General features: G+C 41.3%; 1 protein-coding gene across 6 annotated transcripts in view; it reads right to left on the reverse strand.

Annotated features, from left to right (window-relative positions):
* Positions 1-23,343, reverse strand: part of LOC122729981 (scavenger receptor cysteine-rich type 1 protein M130-like) — a 52,142-nt gene extending 28,799 nt beyond the window's left edge. For all 6 annotated transcript variants that reach the window (XR_006353370.1, XR_006353369.1, XM_043969153.1 and 3 more), the window contains exons 1-5: positions 23,210-23,343; positions 19,925-20,014; positions 16,736-17,056; positions 7,116-7,430; positions 1,114-1,434 (exon numbers count right to left, since the gene is read on the reverse strand). Coding sequence is in view for 4 of the 6 variants with exons in the window: in XM_043969153.1 (XP_043825088.1) it covers positions 1,114-1,434; positions 7,116-7,430; positions 16,736-17,056; positions 19,925-20,014; positions 23,210-23,324 (1,162 nt within the window). In the remaining 2 variants the exon portion in view is untranslated. The remainder of the gene's footprint in view (positions 1-1,113; positions 1,435-7,115; positions 7,431-16,735; positions 17,057-19,924; positions 20,015-23,209) is intronic.
* Positions 23,344-23,616: the final 273 nt, after the last annotated feature.

A 23,616-nucleotide genomic window follows, 5' to 3' on the forward strand; every position in this document is an offset into this window, starting at 1 on the left:
TCTGAGTTCAAATGTGGCCTCAGACACTTGACACTCACTAGCTGTGTGACCTTGAGCAAGTCACTTAACCCTCATTGCCCCACAAAAAAATAACAAACAAAACAACTAATCATAAGGACAAAATACTGATGTATATGAGGAAAGGGATAAAAGGCAACAGAAAAGAAATAAATTCCTATAAAGAGAGTGGCATAATGGATGGAGAGATAAACCATAACATTATATTATATTCAAGAAACACATCTCCAAATAATGGCATATACAAAAAAATGAAAAAAAAAAGAAACCCTGGTACCTCATGCATATAGAAAGAGCAAGGGATTACCAGAAAGACCCCCTGATGTACCCCCAGAATGCAAGGCAGTCTAGAGGAAGGTCTCCTACATACAATGCTGACCTAAGGAAAATGTACAAAGCCTTGGACAGGAATCATACCGAATGGAAAGGTGTGAATTGATTATGATATTCCCTGATAAAGGGACCTCATACATGGTGAGATTATCCTAGATACATACCATAGTGTCTTGCACATAGTAGGTGCTGAATATTTACTAAATTATTTATCTAAATGCCGTGATGTCCATTTTGATGTTTAAAGACATCAAAATAATATCTTTATGCTCTAGTCCTTTGTCTCAGCTCATTAATTATGTGCTTCTTTTTGTATCTTGAGTCCACAACCTTGTGGCAGGTAGATGACACAGTGGAATGTTGGGCCTTGGCTCAGGAAGACCTGAGTTCAAATCCAACCTCAGGCATTTACTATCTGTGGGACCCTGGGCAAGGCATTGAATCTCCTTGTGTCTTAGTTAAATAAAGTAAAATGGAGATAACAGCATCAACCTCCCAGGGCAGTTGTGAGGATGAAATGAGATCATATTTGTAAAGCACTTAATACAGGGCCTCACACAGAATAAGCACTTGATAAGTTCTTTCTCCTTCCATCTCTCCCTTCCCCCTCCCTTCCTTCCCTCCCTCCTTCCCTCCTCCTTTCCCTTCTTCCCTCCCTCCTTCCTTCCTACCTTCCTGACTTCTTGTGACAACCATCTCCCAACAAATTATTTCCCCAAACAGCCCACCTTCCTATGAGATGCCCCTGCACTGGGTCCTTACCTGAACACATCACTCCAACATCCTCACTGTGTCCACAGTCATGGGTTTTCCATCCTCTGTGTTTGCAGTCCCAGAGAGCAGACTCATTCCCATTGCAAGAAACATCATCAAACCAAATGTGTTCAATGTCATCACTAGCATTGACGCTAATCAAGGCGCTTATAGCAGAGGGGCATCCCGCTTGCCTACACACCACAGCCTCAGCATTCTTGTTCCAATTATCATCACAGACTGTCCCCCACTCGTTATTTATTCTCACCTCCACTCGTCCTGAACAGGAGTTTACTCCACTCCCCAGCCTCAGGGACAGATCTGCTCCCTCTGCAACAGAGATGCACAAACATGCCAGTGATGGTGAAAGTTTGGAAGCAGAAGGGAATGGAACAGTCCTATTGAGGAGACAGACCTAAGATAAAGAGAAGTACCAGGTGAGAAGCACAGGTGAGAGTCAAAGTGAGTTAACTTGGCTCCCTGGTTCATGGTTTTTGAGGAAAGGAGTAGTCTTTCACCAAAGTATGGTGGAAGGCCATGTCATCACATGAGTGAGGCCAAAGGTCAAGGAGAGAGCTTTCCTGGGGTCTCTGGATATCATACCTCTGTTCCTACCAGTGTTCTCCCATGAATCAATCTCCTTGTCCCAGGCTGTATTTCATTTTCAGTGGTCACAAATCTGTTACCTGGAAAGTTGGGTTTTAATAAAGCAGAAGTCCCTAACCATGTCTGTGCCACTGGCCCTGGTCATCAGCCTAATGAGGCCATTTTCAAAACCATGTTTTAAATGCATAAAATTAAATAATAGCATCACAAATTTAAATAGTTATCAAAATATTTATAAAACCAAGTTCATGAACCCTGGTAAAGAACCCCAGTGTTAACAGAATCCTGGCATGTACCTTGATCAGAAACAAGTGAACTCAATAGGCCAGAAATAAACAAACATGTAAAATACTTGGGAGAAGAATTCCCCACTTAACAGGAATGGATGGGAAAATAGGAATAGGAAAAGAGTCTGACGTGTGTGTGTGTATATATATAGATATAGATATAGATATATAGATGTATACACACACACACACATATACACACACACATATATACACACACATATATCAGCATATGCCATATAATTTCCAAATGGATACATAGCCTAACTGATCAATTAAAAAACATGTACATATATAAATATGTACAAGATAATTTTGGGGTGGGATGGTAGTTTGAAGTGAAAAAATTTGAAACAAAAAGGAAAAAATTTATCTTTTATAGCTTTAGCTAGGGGTAGACTTCTAAATGAAAAAAGAAATAGAAGGGGACAGCTAAGTGGCACAGTGGATAAAGCCCTGGCCCTGGATTCAGGAGGACCTGAGTTCAAATCTGGCCTCAGACATTAGATACTAGCTGTGTGACCATGGGCAAGTCATTTAACCCTCATTGCCCAGCCCCAAAAGAAAGAAAGAAGGAAAGAAAGAAAGAAAGAAAGAAAGAAAGAAAGAAAGAAAGAAAATAGAGATAGAGAAGATTATGAAAGACATAGTAGACAGATTCAGTTACATGAAATTATGCTTTTCCATGAAAAAAATCAATACAGTGTTCATTAGAAGGTAAAGTATCAATTGGGGAAATATTTTTGTATTGCATCTCCTTGACTAAGATCTGATAGCCAACATATTAAGGGAATTAACACATGTATACATACATATGAAGAGATATACATATATATGGATCCCTACATATATTCATATATATATACACGTACATAGCCAATAAATGGATAAGGAACATATTAAGATAATCCTCAAAAGAAAAATTGCAAATAAGAAAGATTATTCCAAGTCACTTATTGAAGTGAAGAGAAACTCAATCAACAATTCTGAGGTTTCACTGCACACCCAGAAAATTGGCAAAAATGGCAAAAGAAGGGGCAGCTAGGTGGCACAGTGGATAAAGCACCGGCCCTGGATTCAGGAGGACCTGAGTTCAAATCTGGCCTCAGACACTTGACACTTACTAGCTGTGTGACCCTGGGCAAGTCACTTAACCCTCATTGCCCCCCAAAACTAAATAAATAAAAATGGCAAAAAATAGGATTCAGTGATGTTGGAGGGGTTGTGGAAACAGTAATGAACTGTTGGAATGTGTGTGTGAATTGGTCTAATCAGTCTAGTAAACAACACAGAATTTCACGAAGAAAGTGACTATCATGTCCATATTCTTTGAGTCAGAGTCCACTGTTCAGTATATAATGGAGGTCAGTGACAAAAAGAAAGGCTCTCATAAAAACTAAAATATTAATGGCAGCATATATCATAGTATTTGTAGTAACAGGACTGGAAGGTGGTAAATGCCTACCAGTTGGGAAGCTAAAGAATTGTGGTACATAAAAAAAAAATGGAACCTTATTCTACTGTATACTCAGTTAATGAGGGAAAGCAGGACTAGAAGAATCCAGGAATTAGCTGGAATTATGCACATTTGAATATGAATGCTCCTCAAATTTGTTAATAATATCACCTCTTGTATTTAAATTCAGACTCATTTGACCACATCGTGGTGATGTGAGATGTTGGTTAGGTTCTGCAAGACTCCTTTATAGTTTTCCAGCAGTTTCTGTCAAATACTGAATTCTTGCCCTCAAGTCTTGGTTCTTTGGCTTTGTCAAACATTCTATGACTGTGGTCACTTACTACTATGTTTTGTGTACCTAGGCCATTCCACTGATCCACCACTCTATTTCTTAGCCAGTGCCAGATAATTTTGTTAATTACTGCTTTATAATAGTTTGAGATCTGGTATGGCAAGGCTACCTTTCCTCACATTTTTTCATTGATTCTCTTGATATCCTTGATCTTGTATTCTTCCAGATAAGTTTTGTTATTATTTTTAGCTCTATAAAATAATTTGATTCAATAAACATTTGTTAAGTGCCTATTACATGCCAGGCACTGTGCCAGTTCTTTGGTAGTTTGATTGTTATGACACTGAATAAATAAATTAATGTAGGTAGTATTGTCAATGTTATTATATTGTCTGGGCCAACCCATGAGCTCCATTTGTTTAGCTCTATCATTTTTTGTGTGTGTGAAAAGTGTTTCCTAGTTATTTTAAATGGAATTTCTTTTTTCTACCTCTTCCTTCTTGGTTTTATTGATAATATACAGACATGCTGATGATTTATATGTGTTTATTTTATGCCCTGCAACTTTGCTAATGTTATTGTTTAGTTTTTTAGTTGATACTCTTGGGTTCTCTAATATACCATCATATCATTGGCAAAGAGGGATAGTTTTGTTTTTTCATTGCCTACTTTAATTAATTCAGTTTCTTTTTCTTATCTAATTGCTATTGCTGAGACTTCTAGTAAAATAATGAATAATAGTGGTGATAATGGACAGCCTTTTTTCACTCCTGACCTTACTGGGAAGGCTTCTAATTTATCCACATTACAGATAATGTTTCTTCTTGGTTTTAGATAGATACTACCCATCATTTCAAGAAAGTTCCAGGGCAGCAAGGTGGTGCAGTGGATAGAGTACCAGCCCTGGATTCAGGAGGACCTGAGTTCAAATTCAGCCTCAGACCCTTGACACTTACTAGCTGTGTGACCCTGGGCAAGTCACTTAACCCTTACTGCCTCACAAAAAAAAAAAAGAAAGTTCCATTTATTTCTATATATTTCTAGTAATTTTAAAAGGAATGGGTTTTGTATTTTGTCAAAAGAAATTTGCATAATTACAATAATATAATTTTTGCTTTTTTGTTATTGATTTGATCAATTCCTATATATAGTTTTCCCAATATTGAATTATCCCTACATTCCTGATATAAATCCTACCTGGTCATATTGTATGAGGTTTGTGACATATTTCTATAGTCTTCTTGCTAGTATTGTATTAATTTTTGCATTAATATTCATTAGAGAAATTGAGCCACAGTTTTCTTTTTCTTTTTCCTTTTTTTTCTTTCTATTCTTCTTCCTTCCTTCCTTTCTTTTTTTTTCTCTCCCTGGTTTCAGGAGAAACCATATTTGTGAAAATGCCTGGAACAAGAAGGAGGCTGGTGTTACTGAACTTTAGAGTATAGGGGAGGGGTAAGGTGTAAGAAGACTAGAAAAGGGAGAACAGGTTATAAAGGGCTTTGAATGCCAAAAAGAAGATTTTATATTTTATCCTGGAGGTGAAAGGGAGCCATTGAAGTTTGTACATTTTTTTTTTGGTGAGGCAATTGGGGTTAAGTGACTTGCCCAAGGTCACACAGCTAGTAAGTGTTAAGTGTCTGAGGCCGGATTTGAACTCAGGTACTCCTGACTCCAGGGCCGGTGCTCTATCCACTGCGCCATCTAGCTGCCCCCGAGCCATTGAAGTTTACTGAGTAGGGAGGTGATGTTATTGGACCTGTGCTTTAGGAAGATACTTTTGACAGTTGATCAGTGGATGGACTAGAATAGAAAGAAATTTGTGGTAATCTGGCTTCCAATTTCATCACTTAAGCCAAACTGCACTCTCCAAAGTTGCTAATAATAACTTAATTGCTAAAAGCTAAGGACTCTTCTCAGTTTTCTTCTTTGGCTTCTCTTTAGCCTTGGACACTGTTGATGACTCTCTTCTGAACACTCTTTTTTCTCTAAGTTTTCAAGATGTTGTTCTCCTTGTTTTCCTCCTGTCTTCCTAACTACTCTTCAGTCACCCTAGCTAGATCTTCATTCAGGTTATATCCACTAACCAGGAGGGTCCCCAGAGGCTCTGTCCTGGGTCCTCTTGTCTTCTTCTTCTATACTATTTCACTGGGTGATCTCATTCATTTGTTTCAATTATCATATCTTTGCAAATGACTTTCAGGTTTGCTTGTCCAGCGCTAACTGCTCTCCTGTGACTTCTAGTCTTGCATCTATTATAGCCTATTAGACATCTTGAACTGGATACTCCACAGACATCTTAAACTCAACAGGTCCATAACTAAACTCACTATCTCACCATCCTTCCAGTAACCCAGGCTCACACTTTAGACATCATCCTCACTCTTTCTCTTCCTATATGCAATTAGTTGTCAAGTTTTGTTAATCCTATCTTCATGGCATCTCCTGTATATACCCATTCTCTCCTCTAAGACTGTCACTATCTTGGTACTGGTACTTATCACTTCATACCTGTTCCATTACCATAACCTGCTGGTTGGTCTTCCTGCCTTAAGTCTCTGCCCACTCCAGTCCATCCTTCACTCAGTTGTCAAATTGATCTTCCTAAAGCATAGGTCTAGCCATGCCACCCTCCAATTGAATAAAATCCATTAGCTTTCCACTGACTCCACAATTGAAGATCAAAGCTTGTTTTTGGCTTCCCTTTCTTACATACAGAGATGATTTCCAATATTCTTGGTCTGTATATTGTTTGTATACAATTGCTTGTGTGTTGTCTCTCCCATTAGACTTGGAGCTCCTTGAGAGCAGAGCTTGTCTGGCCTTTCTCAGAGAGAGCTTGGTGAATAGTAAGCACAGAATACATTCTTGTTGTGGGATTCGAACAGGCCAGAAGTGGAATGAACTCTATTATTGGAGGGCATCAGATAGAACCTGGGGATGTTGAAGGGGGGATTCTTCATCCAACATGGATTGGACCAGATAGCATAGCTACACAAGTGCCTTCTGTCTTTGAAATGCCGTAAGGGAGGAGGGAGGGAGGAAGGAGGGAGGAGGAGGTGGTCATGTGATGGGAGATATGACATAAATTGTGGAGGGAGGAGCCACAGGATATGGAACCTAAATGGACAATGAGGAGGAACAAAAGTCCCAAAATATTCCCAGGGTTCAGGCCTGAAATAGAGAATGTTGGAGGAGGGGCAGGTTTGAGGTGGGCATGGGACAAAAGAATGAGGTCAGGTTTCCACACTTGAAAGAGGAAATGAGAATGCTTCAAGGGCTGATACCATGCCTGTCAGAGTCAGGAAATTTCTGTTTGGAGGCATGATGGCACGCATAAAGGAATTTTTCTTTGGGGACCAAGACTTACTTGAGCATATAATGAACACATCCTCATCATGATTACAATTATGCTCTCCCCATCCACTGTGTTGGCAGTTCCAGAGAGCTGATTCATTACCAAGACAGGAAACTTCATCAAGCCAAATGGGTCCAGATCCATTTTTTGCATTCCCAAGGAAATGAAGAACTGATCCACATCCCAGCTGTCTACACACTATGGAAGCTTCCATATTGCCCCAGCTATCATCACACACAGTCCCCCACTCTCCTTTCACTTTTAACTCCACTCTGCCTTCACAGTGATTAGCCCCATCTGCCAGCCTCAGTTCCAAGTCTTCTTCACCTGCAACAGAGGAAAAGACATAGTTGGAGAAGAGTTCTTCCTGAGTCACTTCCTTAGGGAACTCAGCAGTGTGATTCCACTTACACTGGAGAACTGGGATGGAGGTTGGAATTACAAAACATAAAGCTTAGAAAGGACCTGAGCAAATTCTAGTCATACCCATACATGAAAGAATCCCTCTGATGACATACCTAGCAAGTAGTCTCATCTACCCTATGCCTGAAGACCTGTTAAGAAATCTAATTCTTTGTAGTTGGTTTTTCTAAAGAGAGAACCTCTGGAAGAAGCTATGTGGCTATCTTTGGGGGGGATAATTTGGGTATCCATTGGAAAGATCTTTAGACTTTGGCCAATGAAAGGCTTGAATTTGAATTCTCCTTCTAGTATCAATTAGCTCTCTGGCCCTGGGCAAGTCCTTGAATCACATAGAACACTTCAGGTTCCTCATATTTAAATTAGAATTATAATAATTGTAGTAACTGCCTCATAGGGGTGTTGCAAAGATCCAATGACACAATATATGTGAAGCCCTTTGAAAATCTTAAATGCTTCTATAAAGGTCAGCCACCATCATCAAGGATCACCACTGCTATTGCCTCCAAGGAGGCATCTCCTCTTTCAGCATTGAGATTATAATGTAGAACCATAGCCATGACAGCCACCGACATTTGCATAGGATTTATTAGTTGACAAAGTAATCCTACATGGAGTATATCAATAGATCTTTACAGGCAATGGGTTTCATTTCTTTAATAAACATTTTTATTTAAAATTTGAGTTTCAAATTCTAGCCAACCCTCCCTGCCTCAGGCAGTAAGCAATCAGATATAGGTTATATATGAGCAATAATGTAAAACATTTTCATATTAGTCATTTGTATAAGAATACTTGAATAAGGGGCAGCTAGGTGGGGCAGTGGATAAAGCACCAGCCCTGGATTCAGGAGAACCTGAGTTCAAATCCAGCCTCAGACATTTGACACTTACTAGCTGTGTGACCCTGGGCAAGTCACTTAACCCCAATTGCCTCACCAAAAGGAGAAGAAGAAGAAGAAGAAGAAGAAGAAGAAGAAGAAGAAGAAGAAGAAGAAGAAGAAGACTTGAATAAAAGGAAAAATTAAAAAGAAGGTGAAAAATAGCATGCTTCAGTCTGTGTTCAATCGATATTAGTTCTTTCTCTAAAGGTAGCAATTTTTCATCATTAGTCTTTTGGAATTGTCTTGGATCATTTTATTGATAAGAATAAATCATTCACGGTTCTTCATTGAGCAATCTTGCTGTCACTATGTACAACGTTCTCCTGGTTCTTTTCACCTCACTATACATCAGTTTATGTCTTTCCAGGTTTTTCTGAAATCATCCTTCTTGTTATTTCTTATAGCACAATAATATTTTATTATAATTATATACCACAGCTCATTTAACCATTCCCAAATTGATGGGCATCCCTTTGATTTCCAATTCTTAGCTGCCACAAATAGATCTGCTATAAATATTTTTGTATAAATAGGTCCTTTCCCCTTTTTTTGGATGTCTTTGGGATATAAACCTAGCAATAATATTGTTGGATCAAAGGGTATGCACAGTTTTACAGCCCTTTGGGCATAGTTCCAAATTGCTCTCTAAAATGGTTGGATCCATTCACAACTCCATCAACAGTGGAGTAGCATCCCAATTTTCCCATGTCTCCTCCAAAGTGAGTTTCATTCCATCAACCCTATAGAAAGCTATTATATTATGCAAACCATACTATCCAGTTTTTAAAAGTAAATTTTATGCAAATTAAATAAACTCTGAGGTACTACCTCACACCTATCTTATTTGGTAACATGACAGAAAAAGGAAATGAAAATGCTGGAGGGGATGTAGAAAATAGGGACACTAAAGCACCATTGGTGGAGTGATAAACAGATCCAACCATTCCTTTTTAAAAAAAAATCATAAAAGTATTTTATTATTTTCAAGTTACATGTAAAGATAGTTTTCCACATTTGTTTTCATAGGATTTTTATTTCCAAACTTTTCTCCCTAGGTTGAAAGAAGATAAAAAATGGAGTAATTATAAAGGGGAGGGAATAGGATGGAAGGTAATACAGTTAGCAATAGTAACTGAAAAAAATGATGAACAGGATGCTATTGCAAGGACGTATGAAAAATGCAAACCATCAACAGAGAAAGAACTGATGGTATCTGAATACAGATTGAAGTATAATTTTATTTGTTAGTTCCTCTTTCTCAATTATTTTGTCTGCTTTCTTTCACAACCTGACTAATGTGGAGGTGTTTTGCATGACTGCACATGTATGACATATTGAATTGTTTGATTTCTTAGGGAGGGCTGAGAAGGGAGGGAGGAAGAAAATTTGGAACAAAAAGTTTTAAAAAAAATCAATGTGAAAAAATTTGGGTTTTTACGTAACTTTGGGAAAATTCTAAATAAATTAATTAATTAAAATCGCCAACTTTTTCTCCCTCCCTCCCTTCCCTTCCCCCTCCCCGAGACAGAAAGCAATCCGATATAAGTTATATATGTACAATCACATCAAAAATATTTCTGCATTAGTCATGTTGTGAAAGAAGAATCAGAACAAAAGGGACAACCTCAAAAAAGAAAAAACAAAAACAAAAGTAGAAACAGTATGGTTCAATCTGCATTCAGAATCCATAGTTCTTTTTTCTGGATGTGGAGAACATTTTCCATCATCAGTTCTTTGGAATTGTCTTGGAGCATTGGATTGCTGAGAAGAGCTAAGTCTATCACAGTGATCCAACCATTCTTGAGAATAATTTGGAATCATGCCCAAAGGGCCATAAAACTGTGCATACATACACTTTGCCCCATCAATGCCACTACAAGGTCTGTATCCTCAAGAGATCAAAGAAAAGAGAAATAGACTTATATGTATAAAAAATATTTCTAACAGCTCTTTTTGTGGTGGCAAAGAATTGGACATTGAGGGGATGCCCATCCACTGGGGAATGGCTGAACAAGTTGTCCTATATGATTGTGATGAAATATTACTGTGCAATAAGAAAGGATGAGCAAGATGTTTTTTTTAAAACCCTAGGAAGACTTGCATGAGCTGATGCAAAGTGAAGAGAACAGAACCAGGAGAACATTGTACACAGTAACAGCAACATTGCACAATGAACAGCTGTGAATGACTGAGCTATGCTCAGGAATAAAATGGTCCAAGACAATTCCAAAGGATTTATAATGAAAACTTGCTATCCACCTCCAGAGAGAGAACTGATGAACTCTGAGTACAGATTAAAGCAGATTTTTTCACTTTTTTGTTTTATTTTTGTGTCTGTGTTTTCTTTTGCATCATGGCTAATACAGAAATATGTTTTACCTGACTTCACATGTATAATTGATATCATGCTTGCCTTCTCAATGAGTGGGGGAAGGGCACGAGGGAGAGAATTAGGACCTCAGAATTTTTAAAAGAGCGTTAAAAAATTTTAAGTGTAGGGACAGCTAGGTGGCACAGTGGATAGAGCACTGGCCCTGGAGTCAGGGGTACCTGAGTTCAAATCCGGCTTCAGACACTTAACACTTACTAGCTGTGTGACCCTGGACAAGTCACTTAACCCCAATTGCCTCACTTTAAAATAACAATTTAAGTGTAAATGTCAAGCGGGGGGTGGGGGGGGTGCATCTGGGTGATTCAGGAGGACCTGAGTTCAAATGTGGCCTCAGACACTTGACACTTAGTAGCTGTGTGACCTTGGGCAAAACCCTCATTGCCCTGCAAAAACAAAGAAACAAATAAATTTAAAAATAAAAATAAAATGTCAAGCAGGATGATTTCAGCAAAACCTAGAAAGACTTACATGAATGAATGTATAACGAAGTGAACAAAATCAGGAGAATGTTGTACACAGTGACAGCAATATTGTTTGATGAAGAACTGTTAATGAACTGACTATTCTCAGCAATGCAATGATCCAAGACAATCCTAAAGGACTAACGATGAAGCATACTATCCACCTCCAAAGAAAGAACTTATACTGATTGAATACACACTGAAGCACGCTATTTTTCACATTTTAACTTTTCTTTTATTCAAGTCTTCTTATGCAAAATGATTAATATGTTAATGTTTTACATAATTGCACATGTAAAAGCTATATTTGATTGCTTACCACCTGGGGGGGGGGAAGTGAGGGAGGGAGTTAGCAAGGGATAGAATTTGGAACTCCAAACTTTAAATAAGGATGTTTATTAAAATTTTTTTAAGATAATATTGAGGGACAGCTAGGTGGTGCAGTGAATAGAGCACCAGCCCTGGAGTCAGGAGGACCTGAGTTCAAATCCAGCCTCAGACACTTAACACTTACTAGCTGTGTGACCCCGGGCAAGCCACTTAACCCCAATTGCCTCACTAAAAAAAAAAAAGAAAAGAAAAGAAAAGAAAAATATAATATTGTAAAAACTTAAAAAATAAAGAAATAAAAGGAAAAGTTAAATGAAATTGGGAAATAATGAATGAAAAATATATTTTAAAGGGAAAATTGCATTTTATATGCAAGGAATTTTCAATTAATCAGTTCAAAATAGGAATCATTGAGTCCTTGGGAAACCTAGGACAGGGGATAATGTGAATAAATGCAGCAATTGAGGGAAAGGCCCTAGAAAAAAGAATTAGTGGGAGTGATTTAGAACTTGAAGATTGTCAGAGCAGCTAGATGGCACAGTGGATAGAGCACCAGCCCTGGATTCAGGAGGACCTGAGTTCAAATCCAGCCTCCAACACTTAACACTTACTAGCTGTGTGACCCTGGGCAAGTCACTTAACCCCAATTGCCCCACAAAAAAAAAATTATAAAAAAATAAAAATAAAAAAATAGAACTTGAAGATTGTCTTAATTGACATCTCCTCTCTCTAAAGAGACTAAAAAATCCTTGAGTGGAGCCTTCTGTTTTACTGGAGAGTACTTGGCACAGAGCCATCATTAGATAAAATGTCAAATGGAAATTGCTCTGCATTTCAGTGTCTCCTTGTGTCCTTCTTCACCTGTACGTGAACATGTGGTCCAACTGCACACTAGGACCTCCTGTTGCCTTTTGGATGCTCAAGGTAGACTATTTTTTTTAATTTTTGGTTTTTAATTAATTAATTAATTTTAGTTATCAACATTGTTTTTATAATATTTCTAGTTTCAAAATTTTCTCCTTCCCTCCCTCCCCAAGACAACAATCAATCTGATATAGGTTATATATGTACAATCACATTAAACTTATTTCTACATTACTCATGCTGTGAAAAGAATTCAAGGTAGACTATTGGGGGTATCCACATCTGAGTTTCTTCAGAGAGCATTCCACTTTCTGACTTATTTCCTATTTGTAAAACTTGATCTCAGCCACCAAACTATTGGGAAGGGATTGATAAATTAATTCACAGGGCAGCTAGGTGGTGCAGTGGATAGAGCACTGGCTCTGGATTCAGGAGGATCTGAGTTAAAATCCGACCTCAGACACTTAACATTTACTAGCTGTGTGACCCTAGGCAAGTCACTTAACCCCAATTGCCTCACCAAAAAAAAAAAATTAATATGGACTGAAAAAGGAAAAATGTTACTACAAAAGAAGCTTTGGCAAGGTTTTTCCCTCTTCCCTCCATATTTGGAAAGGGCTCAAATCTGTTATCAGTAACAGATTTTGTCCATTGTCTGATGTCCACTCTACCTAAGTATGAAAGTATGGACTTCTTGTTAGAGAGGTGGGCCCCTGGCAAAGCAGCTTTTTGGCTTTAGGAAAACACGAAATATGACCAAGTGGTTCTCCATCTTGTGCAGATTCCATCCACTTCTGAAGGGGCAGTGCTGGGGTTGGTGGGCAAGAGGGAAAGGGGGTGTTAAGGACTACATACTTCTTGTTTTTTAATCATTTCAGTCATGTCTGACTCTTTGTGATCCCATCTGGAGTTTTCTTGGTAAAGACACTGACATGGCTTGCCATTTCCTTCTCCAGAAACTGAGGCACACAGGATGAAGTGACTTGCCCAGGGTCACACAGCTAGGAATTGTCTGAGGCCAGAATTGACCTCTGGGAGACATCTTCCTGATTCTAGACCTGGTGCTCTCTCCACTGCATCACCCAGCTGCCACAGTTTCAGTGTCTCTGAATGTAAAATGGGAATAATAATAGCATCCACATTCCATGGTTGATGCAAAGATCAAATGAAATAATATATGTAAAGTGCTATATGGATGGTAGCCATTTAATTTGATTTCAGCAGCAAAGCACTCAATAAAAGGCATATTGTAATGCAGTAAATATAAGGGATTGTAGAGAGGTAAGGACTGAGATCATGTACATGTTTGGATGTTTGTTTGTTTACAGGGCAATTGGGGTTAAGTGACTTGCCCGGGGTCACACAGCTAGTAAGTGTCAGGTGTCTGAGTCTGGATTTGAACTCAGGTCCTCCTGACTCCAGGGCCAGTGCTCTATTCACTGCGCCACCTAGCTGCCCCGAGATCATGTACATGTAAGAGGAGAAGGGGATTGAATCAATCACACAACCAATGAAAGGAACCTGCTCTGGACCTGATGCCTTTATCAGATGGGAACCCCTCTATTGACTCATCAATCAAAGTCAATAAGCTAGGTATGATAGTCCTTCATCAATTCATTAGGAGTAAAATACCCCCAACCATTGCACCAAATGAAATCAAGCTCCACAAGAACTGAACTCAGATTCTTTGAAGAGTTGGTCATGCCCTGTTTGGAACCCAGTAATCCAATGGTATGGAAGTCCTAAGCAGTGGCTGATTGCTGAGTCTGCATCAGGAGCTAAGGTCAACCTAGACTCACTCTACAATGAGCACTGAACAAAGTTTCATCTGCTTCAGGGGAAACTTTTGAAGACTCTGCAAAGGGAGAAAAGGACTGACTGTGATCAAGACCTTTTGCCATGAGCTCTCTTTCAAACCCTGATCCCGCTTTTCAATGAACTCTGGGTGTGCCTGTTGGAAAGGGTGTCACTAACTTTTGAAGGGATTATTTGCCTTACAATTCTTACTATTTCACTTTAGTAAATACCTATTTCTAAAATTAAATCCAGTCTGGCTGGCTAATAAATATTAGCTGATAATGGGGGCATAGCCTCAACCAAGCCAACCTGGGTTATTCCTAAAACCTAGAACCTATTCTATCTAGAATCTTGAGGAGAAAAAAAATAGGGCTGTAGTTGCACCAAATTTGCAGACAAAGGACCTACCTGCATTGAAATCTTGACCCTGCCCCTTATTACCAGTTTGGCTTTGGACAACTCGCCTAACTTCACTTGGCTTCAGTTTCTTCATATGTAAAATGAAAGAGTTATAGAGAATGACCTATTAGAGATATCGCTTCCATGTTTCAGTCTCTAGCACTTTAAGCCCTCAAGATATTTTTGGATCCTGACCCTCATCCAGCATTAACTATCCTTCCCACTTTCTTCTCAAGTAGAAAGGTGATATCCACTGTTAAATGTGCTTTAAAAAAAAAAAAAAGACAGTGCCAGATGATATCACATGATCTGCAAGAAAGCTGGCCACTGTTTCCACTATAAAGACAAAGGAACTAAGATTATGGAATGAAACTGAGAATTCTGGGGCCTCCCTAAAGATCATGAAATAACAAGAAATTCCCAGACATTTCCGAAAGAAAAAATGGGTCAGAAATAAGATCTCTACAAGCAGAAACACACACACACACACACACACACACACACACACAGCACAGAATGGAAAAGCAGGCATTGAAGACATATGAAGGGATGTCTCCCTAAAGAGGAAAGGCAGTGGGAGGACCAAACAGAGTGGGACCACAAAATTCCTGAAGTGAAAGGTCTTTTGGCAGAAGAGAGCAGAAGAATGCCTAGACTGAAGAAATCAGGAATGGAATTCGCTCATTCTGACTGCCAGACCTTGAAGACCCAAGGCACAAGAACAGAAGTTGGGTGAGCCTGGCTCACAAGTCTGCAGGTGGCTGACTAACACCAGACATAGGCCACTGGCAAGGAACCACCAGGAAGAGTGAGGCCATTCTGAAGGAGAAGGGAAGCAGGCTTTTCTTCCCTGCTCTCAGCCCCTTAAGGAGTGGTACCCAGCAGAAAGATGACTACAGGGAAACACTAAGCTGGGTTACTGGGCTGGCTTTGCAAGGAGGGGAAGGATCCAGAGTCCACAATGGAGACTCTAACCCCCTCTCCACCCCCTCCCCGCAAAGCCTGGCCTGTGATAGAGAATGCTGGACCAAATGCATCAGATAAGAGCCTAGCCCGCCCCACATCCAGTGCAATGACCACTCCCTGGTCTTGAAGAGAGGTCTCCAAGTGGGGATCCCAAGGATAGGGAGCCTTGTGTCTCCTCAGCCATAAGCCACTAGCCCTGAGGGGCGGAGGGTATCTTCTCTGGGGTCATGAACTGGAGTACAGGAGAGTTAAAGAGGGACCTCCCAACAAGTCAAGCAGGAGATTGGCAGACTGGCCACTGGGCTTCAAGAAAGACAGCCAGCCTGCTCCTCTGGGCAACACCCAGACTGTAGGGAATTGCAGCCCAGCTCCTGAGAGGATGGCTGTATGGTGGCCTGGCCAGGCTCAAAGAGCTGTGTGTACCCAGACACCAGACACCAGACAGTGGCTGTAGGTGGGAAAGCTGGCCAGTCCAAGACACCAGGTGCCAGGTTTGTCACCAGCCCAGTCTAGGAGAAGAACCACGAATGATTCCCCTGGCAGGAGTTCCGACCTCCAGGAAACCTCTCCCCTGGGAAGACTGAGCTGGCTTGGGGGCCCTCTGCTCACCGATCCCTCCTGCAGTACAACAGTGGAGCAAAGACAATAACCCTGCATCTGTTCCAGAGGACAAGGGTAGGAAGGGTGGGGAGGAACCTAGAGACTCAGCCCCCACAGTGCCCATGCCTGGAGCTGCCAAGCTGCAGAGGGAAGCTCTGCCCCATTTAAGGCTCAGAAAACCTTGCCCCAGAGGGTGAGAAGATCAAATGGGAGGGGTAGGGAATTACTCCCCCAACCCATTGCTGGATCCAAGATTAAAAATGCCACAATGTAACCAAGGGTGCCAAGCACCTGGGGCAAGTTTTGAGTCCAGCATGCCCATGGAGATGGTGACTACCCTCTTTTACAAAGCCTGAGGAAGTTCTGGGGGCTTGGGAGAAGGACCCTGAGGAGACAGAGGTCCTTCAGGATCTATCCGTCCACGCATTCACTCAGTTCTGGAAAGCCAGTCCTAACTCAAGCCCCAATTCTCAGAAATCTGTTTGTAAGAGACTTCTCACCACAGGTTTTGAAGACTTACCTGTGCAGGTCACTTGGGCATCTTGACCGTGAGTGCAGTTGTGCTCTCTCCAGCCACTGTGTCTGCAGTCCCAGAGTGCAGATTCATTCCCATGACAGGAAACCCCAGCCAACCAGAAGGGTCCAGGTGTAACAGTCAAATTCTTCCTCCCAGGGATGAAGAAAGTAGATGGACACCCTAGCTGCTTGCAGACCACAGAAATCTCATTTTTGCCCCAACCATCATTGCACACCTGGCCCCACTGAGCCTGGAATTTCACTTCCACTCTCCCAGCACACTTGCTGCTTCCATTGGCCAGTCTCAGGTCCAAGTTAGAGTCCCCTGAAAGAGACACAGGCTTGGGTCACTGGAGAAGTCCCATCAAATTCAGCCTAAATGCTACAATACTTTGAGTTCTCTTTGGCCAACTTTTCCCTTCCATTTCCAAAGTTCCTCCAGCTCCATCCCTGGTAATCTCTGGGAAGAGCATATCCCACTTTCAAAAATAAGTCAGCAGAGCTCTGCTCAGCATTGTGGACTTTGAAGTGAGACAAGGAAAATGCTGAGTACAACCTTCAAATGGTGCTTCTTTGACTCCTGACCTCTTCTTCTACTCTTAACCATATCCATGATATGAATTCCTCCTCTGGATCTTTTATTTCTCAAACCTCTTGTCCCCAAACTTTTCACACAAAGACCCCCTCAGTTCCTGAGAGCCTGATCTTGGGGATTTGGGGGAGTAATGAGTGGAGGCAGGATGGTATATTGCATAGAATACTGTATTGAAATCCAGAAGAACTGGGCTTAAACCCTTCTTTGGACTAGCCATATGACCATGGACTAGCCACCTAACCTTTTTTTGAGCCTCAGTCTCTTCATCTCTAAAATGAAACTAGTAACACTGTAGTACACATCTGACAAGATTGTTGTGAGGCTCAAATGAGCTCAGCTATGTAAAGCCTTCTCCTCTCAAAGGTGACTAGTATTTCTAGGAGAACCAAACCATGATACATGTCCTAGCTTGTTTCAATCATGTTTTGGGATGTAAATATTCAGAATGTCCTTTTTCATAACGAGCAAGGAAAATGGTGCCTTTTCATTTTTACTATCTCTTATTCACTTTTTCATATTATTCACAAAATTTTCTTCATAATATTCACAAAACATTGACTTCATGGGAAGTCTCTGGAAAGTGGAGGTGGAGGAATATGAGGAAAATAGAGATGACATAAAAATAAAATATAGCAATACAAATGTAGTTACAAAAAAAGCATTGACCTCTGTTATATCAGACATAAACTAGAGAAAGACAGTGAAAGATGAAGGGAAGGGGCTGGAAGGAATACCATAGGAAAACAGGTGCATTAATACACCCCTTTTGGAGCTCAGAATTGGTGCGACCATTTTGAAAAGTAATTGGATGGGGGGCAGCTAGGTGGCACAGTGGATAAAGCACTGGCCATAGATTCAGGAGGACTTGAGTTCAAATCCAGATTCAGACAGTTGACACTAGCTGTGTGACCCTGGGCAAGTCACTTAACCCCCATTGCCCAGCAAAAAACAAAACAAAAAGAAAAAAAGAAAATTAATTGGATGCTATGTATAAAAGTCATAAAACTTTTTGTGCCTTGACTGAGAGTTGGCCAAGGGCACCTTTGAATGGGGATTCACCCTGCATGTGCAAAAAATATATAATAGTAATAGTAAATAATAAAAAATTCAAAGACACATTGTGATAGGAAATATTTGGCAATAAACCAAGTGGCCTGTGGTTGAGAAAGGACTGAGTAAATTACAGTATATGCTGTAATGGCAAACTGCATTCCACAGGGAGTTCCAGAGAGGAATCCAAGAAATTTCCATGAAGTGAGGCAGAGTGCAAAGAAAAAGGCAATGACTTGCCACAAGATCAGGGAAGGCTATGAGAGCTAGACAAGAACAAGATCAATGCTAAAGTGAAGGCACAGGCACGCCCTTCTTTCCAGAAGCAAATTGTAAACAAGATGGAGGGCTTGTGCCCTGACAGTGAAAGCCCTGGAGAATCTTATTTCTTCATTGTTTCTAGGGACTAGACCATGTGTTGGACCATTCTGTCAGTGAACGCTAGATGGAACCGTTGTGCTTCCTTGAAACCAGAACGGTCATTAACGAAGTATGGTCTTTTGCAGGGTGCTCATCCCTTCTTCACCATCTTGCTGCTGTCTTTGTTCTTTCCAGGGGCCTCCTTCATGTTTTTGCTGGCTTCTCTTTCTAGGCATTGTAACAAGATGCAAAAGGATTTCTCAAAGAGCACCAATGAAACATTTCTCAATGGACAGGAAAACATGCAGAAGGGAATACCAACAAATGTCAATTTGGTTATTACCTTATTAAATACAAAGCATATCCATCCACCTATCTTTCTGTCTACCTGTCTTGTTGTCTAAGACCAAATGTGCATAAGAGAGTTTCTAAAGAAAGCCTCTTTGGTGTTCCTTTTTATTGCCCAATGATTCTTACATTCACAATAAAAGAGAAAGGTGGCGGGCAGCTAGGTGGCACAGTGGATAAAGCACTGGCCTTGGATTCAGGAGGACCTGAGTTCAAATCCAGCCTCAGACACTTGACAATTTCTAGCTGTGTGACCCTGGGCAAGTCATTTAACCCTCATTGCCCCTCCAAAAAAAAAACAAAAACAAAAAAAGAGAGAAAGGTGTCTTCCTGGTGTTTCCAGGTGTTCAACAGGGGCTGAGCACCTCTGCACTTTAGCCCACAGCACAAGCATGTCTTGGACTTTCAGAGAGAAGCAGAGGCAGCATAGCTTCCTGGGAAGGAGCCTGGATTTGTGATCAGAAGACCTGATTTGGAGGCACAGTCATTGTGGACAAAGCAGGGCACCTCTTGAAGTCTCCTTTTCCTCATCTCCATGATGAGTGCAATGATTTATGCATTCTCTGCCTCTCGGAATTGGCATCAGAAAGGTTTGATAAACCATCCAGGGCTAAATACAATTAACTGCCACCTTCATTTCGATGGGATCTTGAGGCTCCTTCTGGGTTACTTCCCTTCCCCAACACACTATCTCAGGAGGTGTTTTGTTTTTTAATAGCTCTAATTGGTCAGAAAAGTCCCAGATACAACTTGTATCCTATGTTCCTATGTATTTCTTCTGGGGCAAAGCAGAAAGAGGCAACTGTGCTTATTTGAGGGTTGAGCAAACTCAGTACTCACCACCACATCTGGTAATAAAATAAGCACTCAGGAATAGGATGGGAAGCCCATAAATCCATGGGTTCATCTGGGGTCGGTAGGTTCCAAACTCTGTGGGGACAAGAAAAACACCAAGAGTGAAGACTCACCAGACCTCAGAGGCTTGGACCAGCCACATAGCCAAAGCTAGAGTAACTTTTCTGTCAGATGGTGCAGTAGATAGAATGCTGGGCTTGGAATCAGGAAAACTCATCTTCCTGAGTTCAAATCCAATCTCACATACTTGTGACATAGCTGTGTGACACTGAGCAAGTGACTTCACCCTGTTTTCCTCTGTTTCTTCATTTGTAAAATGATATGGAGATAGAAATTAAAAACACTCTGGCATCTTTGTGAAGAAAATTGCAAATGAGGTCATGAAGAGTAAAACATGAATGAACAACAACAGAATGACTTTCTGCTAAATAACAAAGGTGTGACTTAGGAGCCCAGTACTGGTTCAAAAGAAACTTAGAGCCAGGCCTGCATGGGCTCTGGGTGAGTGCTGGTAATGCCACAACTGCCAGAGTCCTGTGCAGAGAGAGATTTAAGGATGTCCTTTACACTGGCCCATTCCACCCATCAAGCCTTAAATCATGTTGGAGCAACCATCAGAGTAACTTGCCTCCACTGTACCTAGGAAGTATGTAATGGTTTCCTGAGTGTGTGGCTTTGGATCTCTTTTTTTTTGTCTTTGGGTCTCTTGAGAGTGCTGCCCCCTTCTGTTACCTACCAATTCCCCCCTGCATCTTCCCCACATCTGTCCCTAGCCCTGCTTCACCCCCTTCACCCTTTTCCTCTCCAGGTTGCCTCTTCCCCTCCCCCTACTGACCATTACATCATGAACCTTCATTCCTAAGTTTTTGACTTTGTCCTCTCCCCATATGTTCCCCCCTTTCAATATCCATCCACAGTAGAGATCACAGTAGAGATGAATACACCTAGAATACCCCCCACCTACATCTTCCCAACCCAGAGATGCACCAGAGCATGCTCTGTAGGATTGATATTTTCTGAATCCAGCCTTTCCCCTTTATTGGGTTAGCTCCAGCCTTGCCTCTGAAACCATCAACAATCCACGTGGTTCCTGAGCAAGGCAAGACTGATGTTCTTGGGGGAAAGTTGCTGATGGTGAGGGTGGGCACCTGAGAAGCCCCACAATGTGTGTCCATGGAAGTTGGCCTGTATGGCCACAGTGTTGATAGAGTCTGGGTAACTAGGGCATTAGTGGTTAGCTGCCTCCTTGGACCCACATTAAGCACTAATATACTGGTCCCTCACTAGTTTATATTGAACCAGTAATGATCTCAAAGGGGATATCCATGGATATCCAGGCACGTCAATGCTGCTTCCTTACCTCCTTCTTTGTTATCATGTCCCTAAATATGTTCACCATTACCAGGGGCAAAATTTGAGGGGGGAGTGAGTAGGAGAATCTATCAGAGAGGACAATCTAACCCCAGGGGCACTGGGAGACAGTGCTTGGAGTCCTTGGCCCCACAGCTTCTAAGGGGATGAGTGGTCCCTAGGGATTGGGCAAAAGCTTCAATGCAAGCACTCCAGGCTCCACTCCACAGTGATTCTGTGGACTTTCTTTCACATACCACCAAAGCCTCCTTACCCTTGAAATTCACTCTGCCCCTGTGGCCCTTTCCTCTGGTTTGCTGCTTCCTCTTAGAAAAGATGCCCAGGCTACCATGTCTTCAGTTCTCTTCAGGCCCCACTTCTGAGTCTCTGGACCTTCATGTCCTTGAAGGTACCTTCTCCTCCCCCTCCCAATACTTTCAGTTCCCTTTTCTGGGCTTTCTTCCTCAATAAGAACATAAGTGCCTTGAGGGTGGGGGCTGTCTGTCTGCTTGTCTTTGTATCCCCAGATCTTAGCACAATGCCTGGCACAAAGTCATACATCCTTAATAAAGGTTCATTAACTTGTTGATTGAAGAGAAAGGATGTGGTGATGGTGGTTGCCACAAGGAAGAAGTATATCCCCCTGGGACAAAGCCCAAAGGCTAGTTATGGCTCAAAGTTCTTTCTCCAGCTCCCTCAGAGTACTTTGCATTGACCTCTCCAAAGTCATAGACATCGATCTGCCTCAGATACTTCAACACAGATTTTAAGCACCTAATATGCTCAGGACACTGTGGTTGTTGCTAACATCCCTTTTGCTTGCATCTCTTATCTTTCAGTGAGGAAGGAATCTTTAAGAGATTGATGTTGCACATCTTGGATACCAAGAACTTAGTCCCTAGCTTCAAGGAGAGTAATTCCCTGTCCCTCCCCTTTAGAATAGAAGTAGCATTTCTCCTGCCCTTCAAAACAATACCTGCTGATATTTTGAGATGGTTTACAATTTGCCAATCCCCTCCTGCATCTATCATTGAGTCTGGATGACCCCAGAAGGTCACTATTCTGAGTATGGTCATCCCTGCTTCTGATACAAGGAAAGAGAAGCTCAGAGACATGACCCATTTTGTCTTTAGCTACCCACCTCCCTGACAGGCTTAATTTCATGGGAGCCCAGGGTCCTCAGCAGTGCAATGATAGGATATTTCGAGGCTAGTAGCTATGCTGCCCTACTGTGCTATCACTATAATTGAATGTAGGTCCTATGTTGGTACTCTTGAAGTCAAGGGCTACATTTTTTATCTTAGCATCCTGGGCTTTTTGTTTTTCCTGAGGGCAGGGGCTCTGTGATTACTACACTACATCACAGGGTCTAATGCTGTTTTTCTTGAAGTTGAGGCTATTTCATTATGATTCATGAAGGTAGGGCTCTGTCCCTTTCCTTTCCCTCCCTAACACTAATTCCAAGCTCATGTTACCCAGTTCAGCACCTGGACTATAGGAGGTGCTCAGTGAATGTTGTTTGATTCACATTGCTAGAATGCCCCCTATGAAATCCTCTATTGCAGAGATTCTAGACATAAATGCTGTCTCTTTCTTGGCTATGTCCCTCTTCTCATCTGTCTCCTTTCTTTTCTTCCTTCCTTCTTTTCTCCCTTCCTCCCTTCCTTTGTACCCAGAAGATGGCCTCCTTTGATTCTGATATCCCCATTGGCCTTCATCCCTCAGTTCCAGTCTTGATTATGCTGGTCCTCCTCTCTTATTCTCCATTAATTTCCAGAAACTTCAACTTGCCTCCAGGACCATATTGAACTTTTCAGCATTTTCCATATGCTTTCTATGCCTCCTCGCTACCTCACCCTTCACCCCCAAGTTCACTTATTCTTGGACAGATTCCACTGCCCCAGAAGACAAGAAACTCACGTTTGTGGGGGAAATCAGCAGGTGGTATCCATCTGTATCTACTCATCTCTGTCTGTGGTACTGAAGTCTCTTCTCTATCTTCTGCTAAAGATGCTGACCCAGAGAAGGGGACCATCTGCGCTCTGCCAGTCACCTTTCCCTGCTAGAAAAGAGTGAGCTGAAAAACAGAGGTGGAGTTAACTCAGAAGGAGAAGTCTACCCAGGAATTGTTGTTCCTGTTCATACTCACGAGTTTGGTTTGGTTTGGTTTGGTTGTTCTTATCAAGGAACAAGGAACAACAAAAGGAAATTGAGAAACTTGGCCTCCAGAATTTTTAAAGAATAAGAATGTTTTATGTACACACATTGATTCTGATGAATTGCCATTTTTTTGGTTTCTGAATTTTACTTTGTTATATCTATACATT

This window comes from Dromiciops gliroides, chromosome 5 (genome assembly GCF_019393635.1).
Source record: "Dromiciops gliroides isolate mDroGli1 chromosome 5, mDroGli1.pri, whole genome shotgun sequence".
NCBI classification, from domain to species: domain Eukaryota; kingdom Metazoa; phylum Chordata; class Mammalia; order Microbiotheria; family Microbiotheriidae; genus Dromiciops; species Dromiciops gliroides.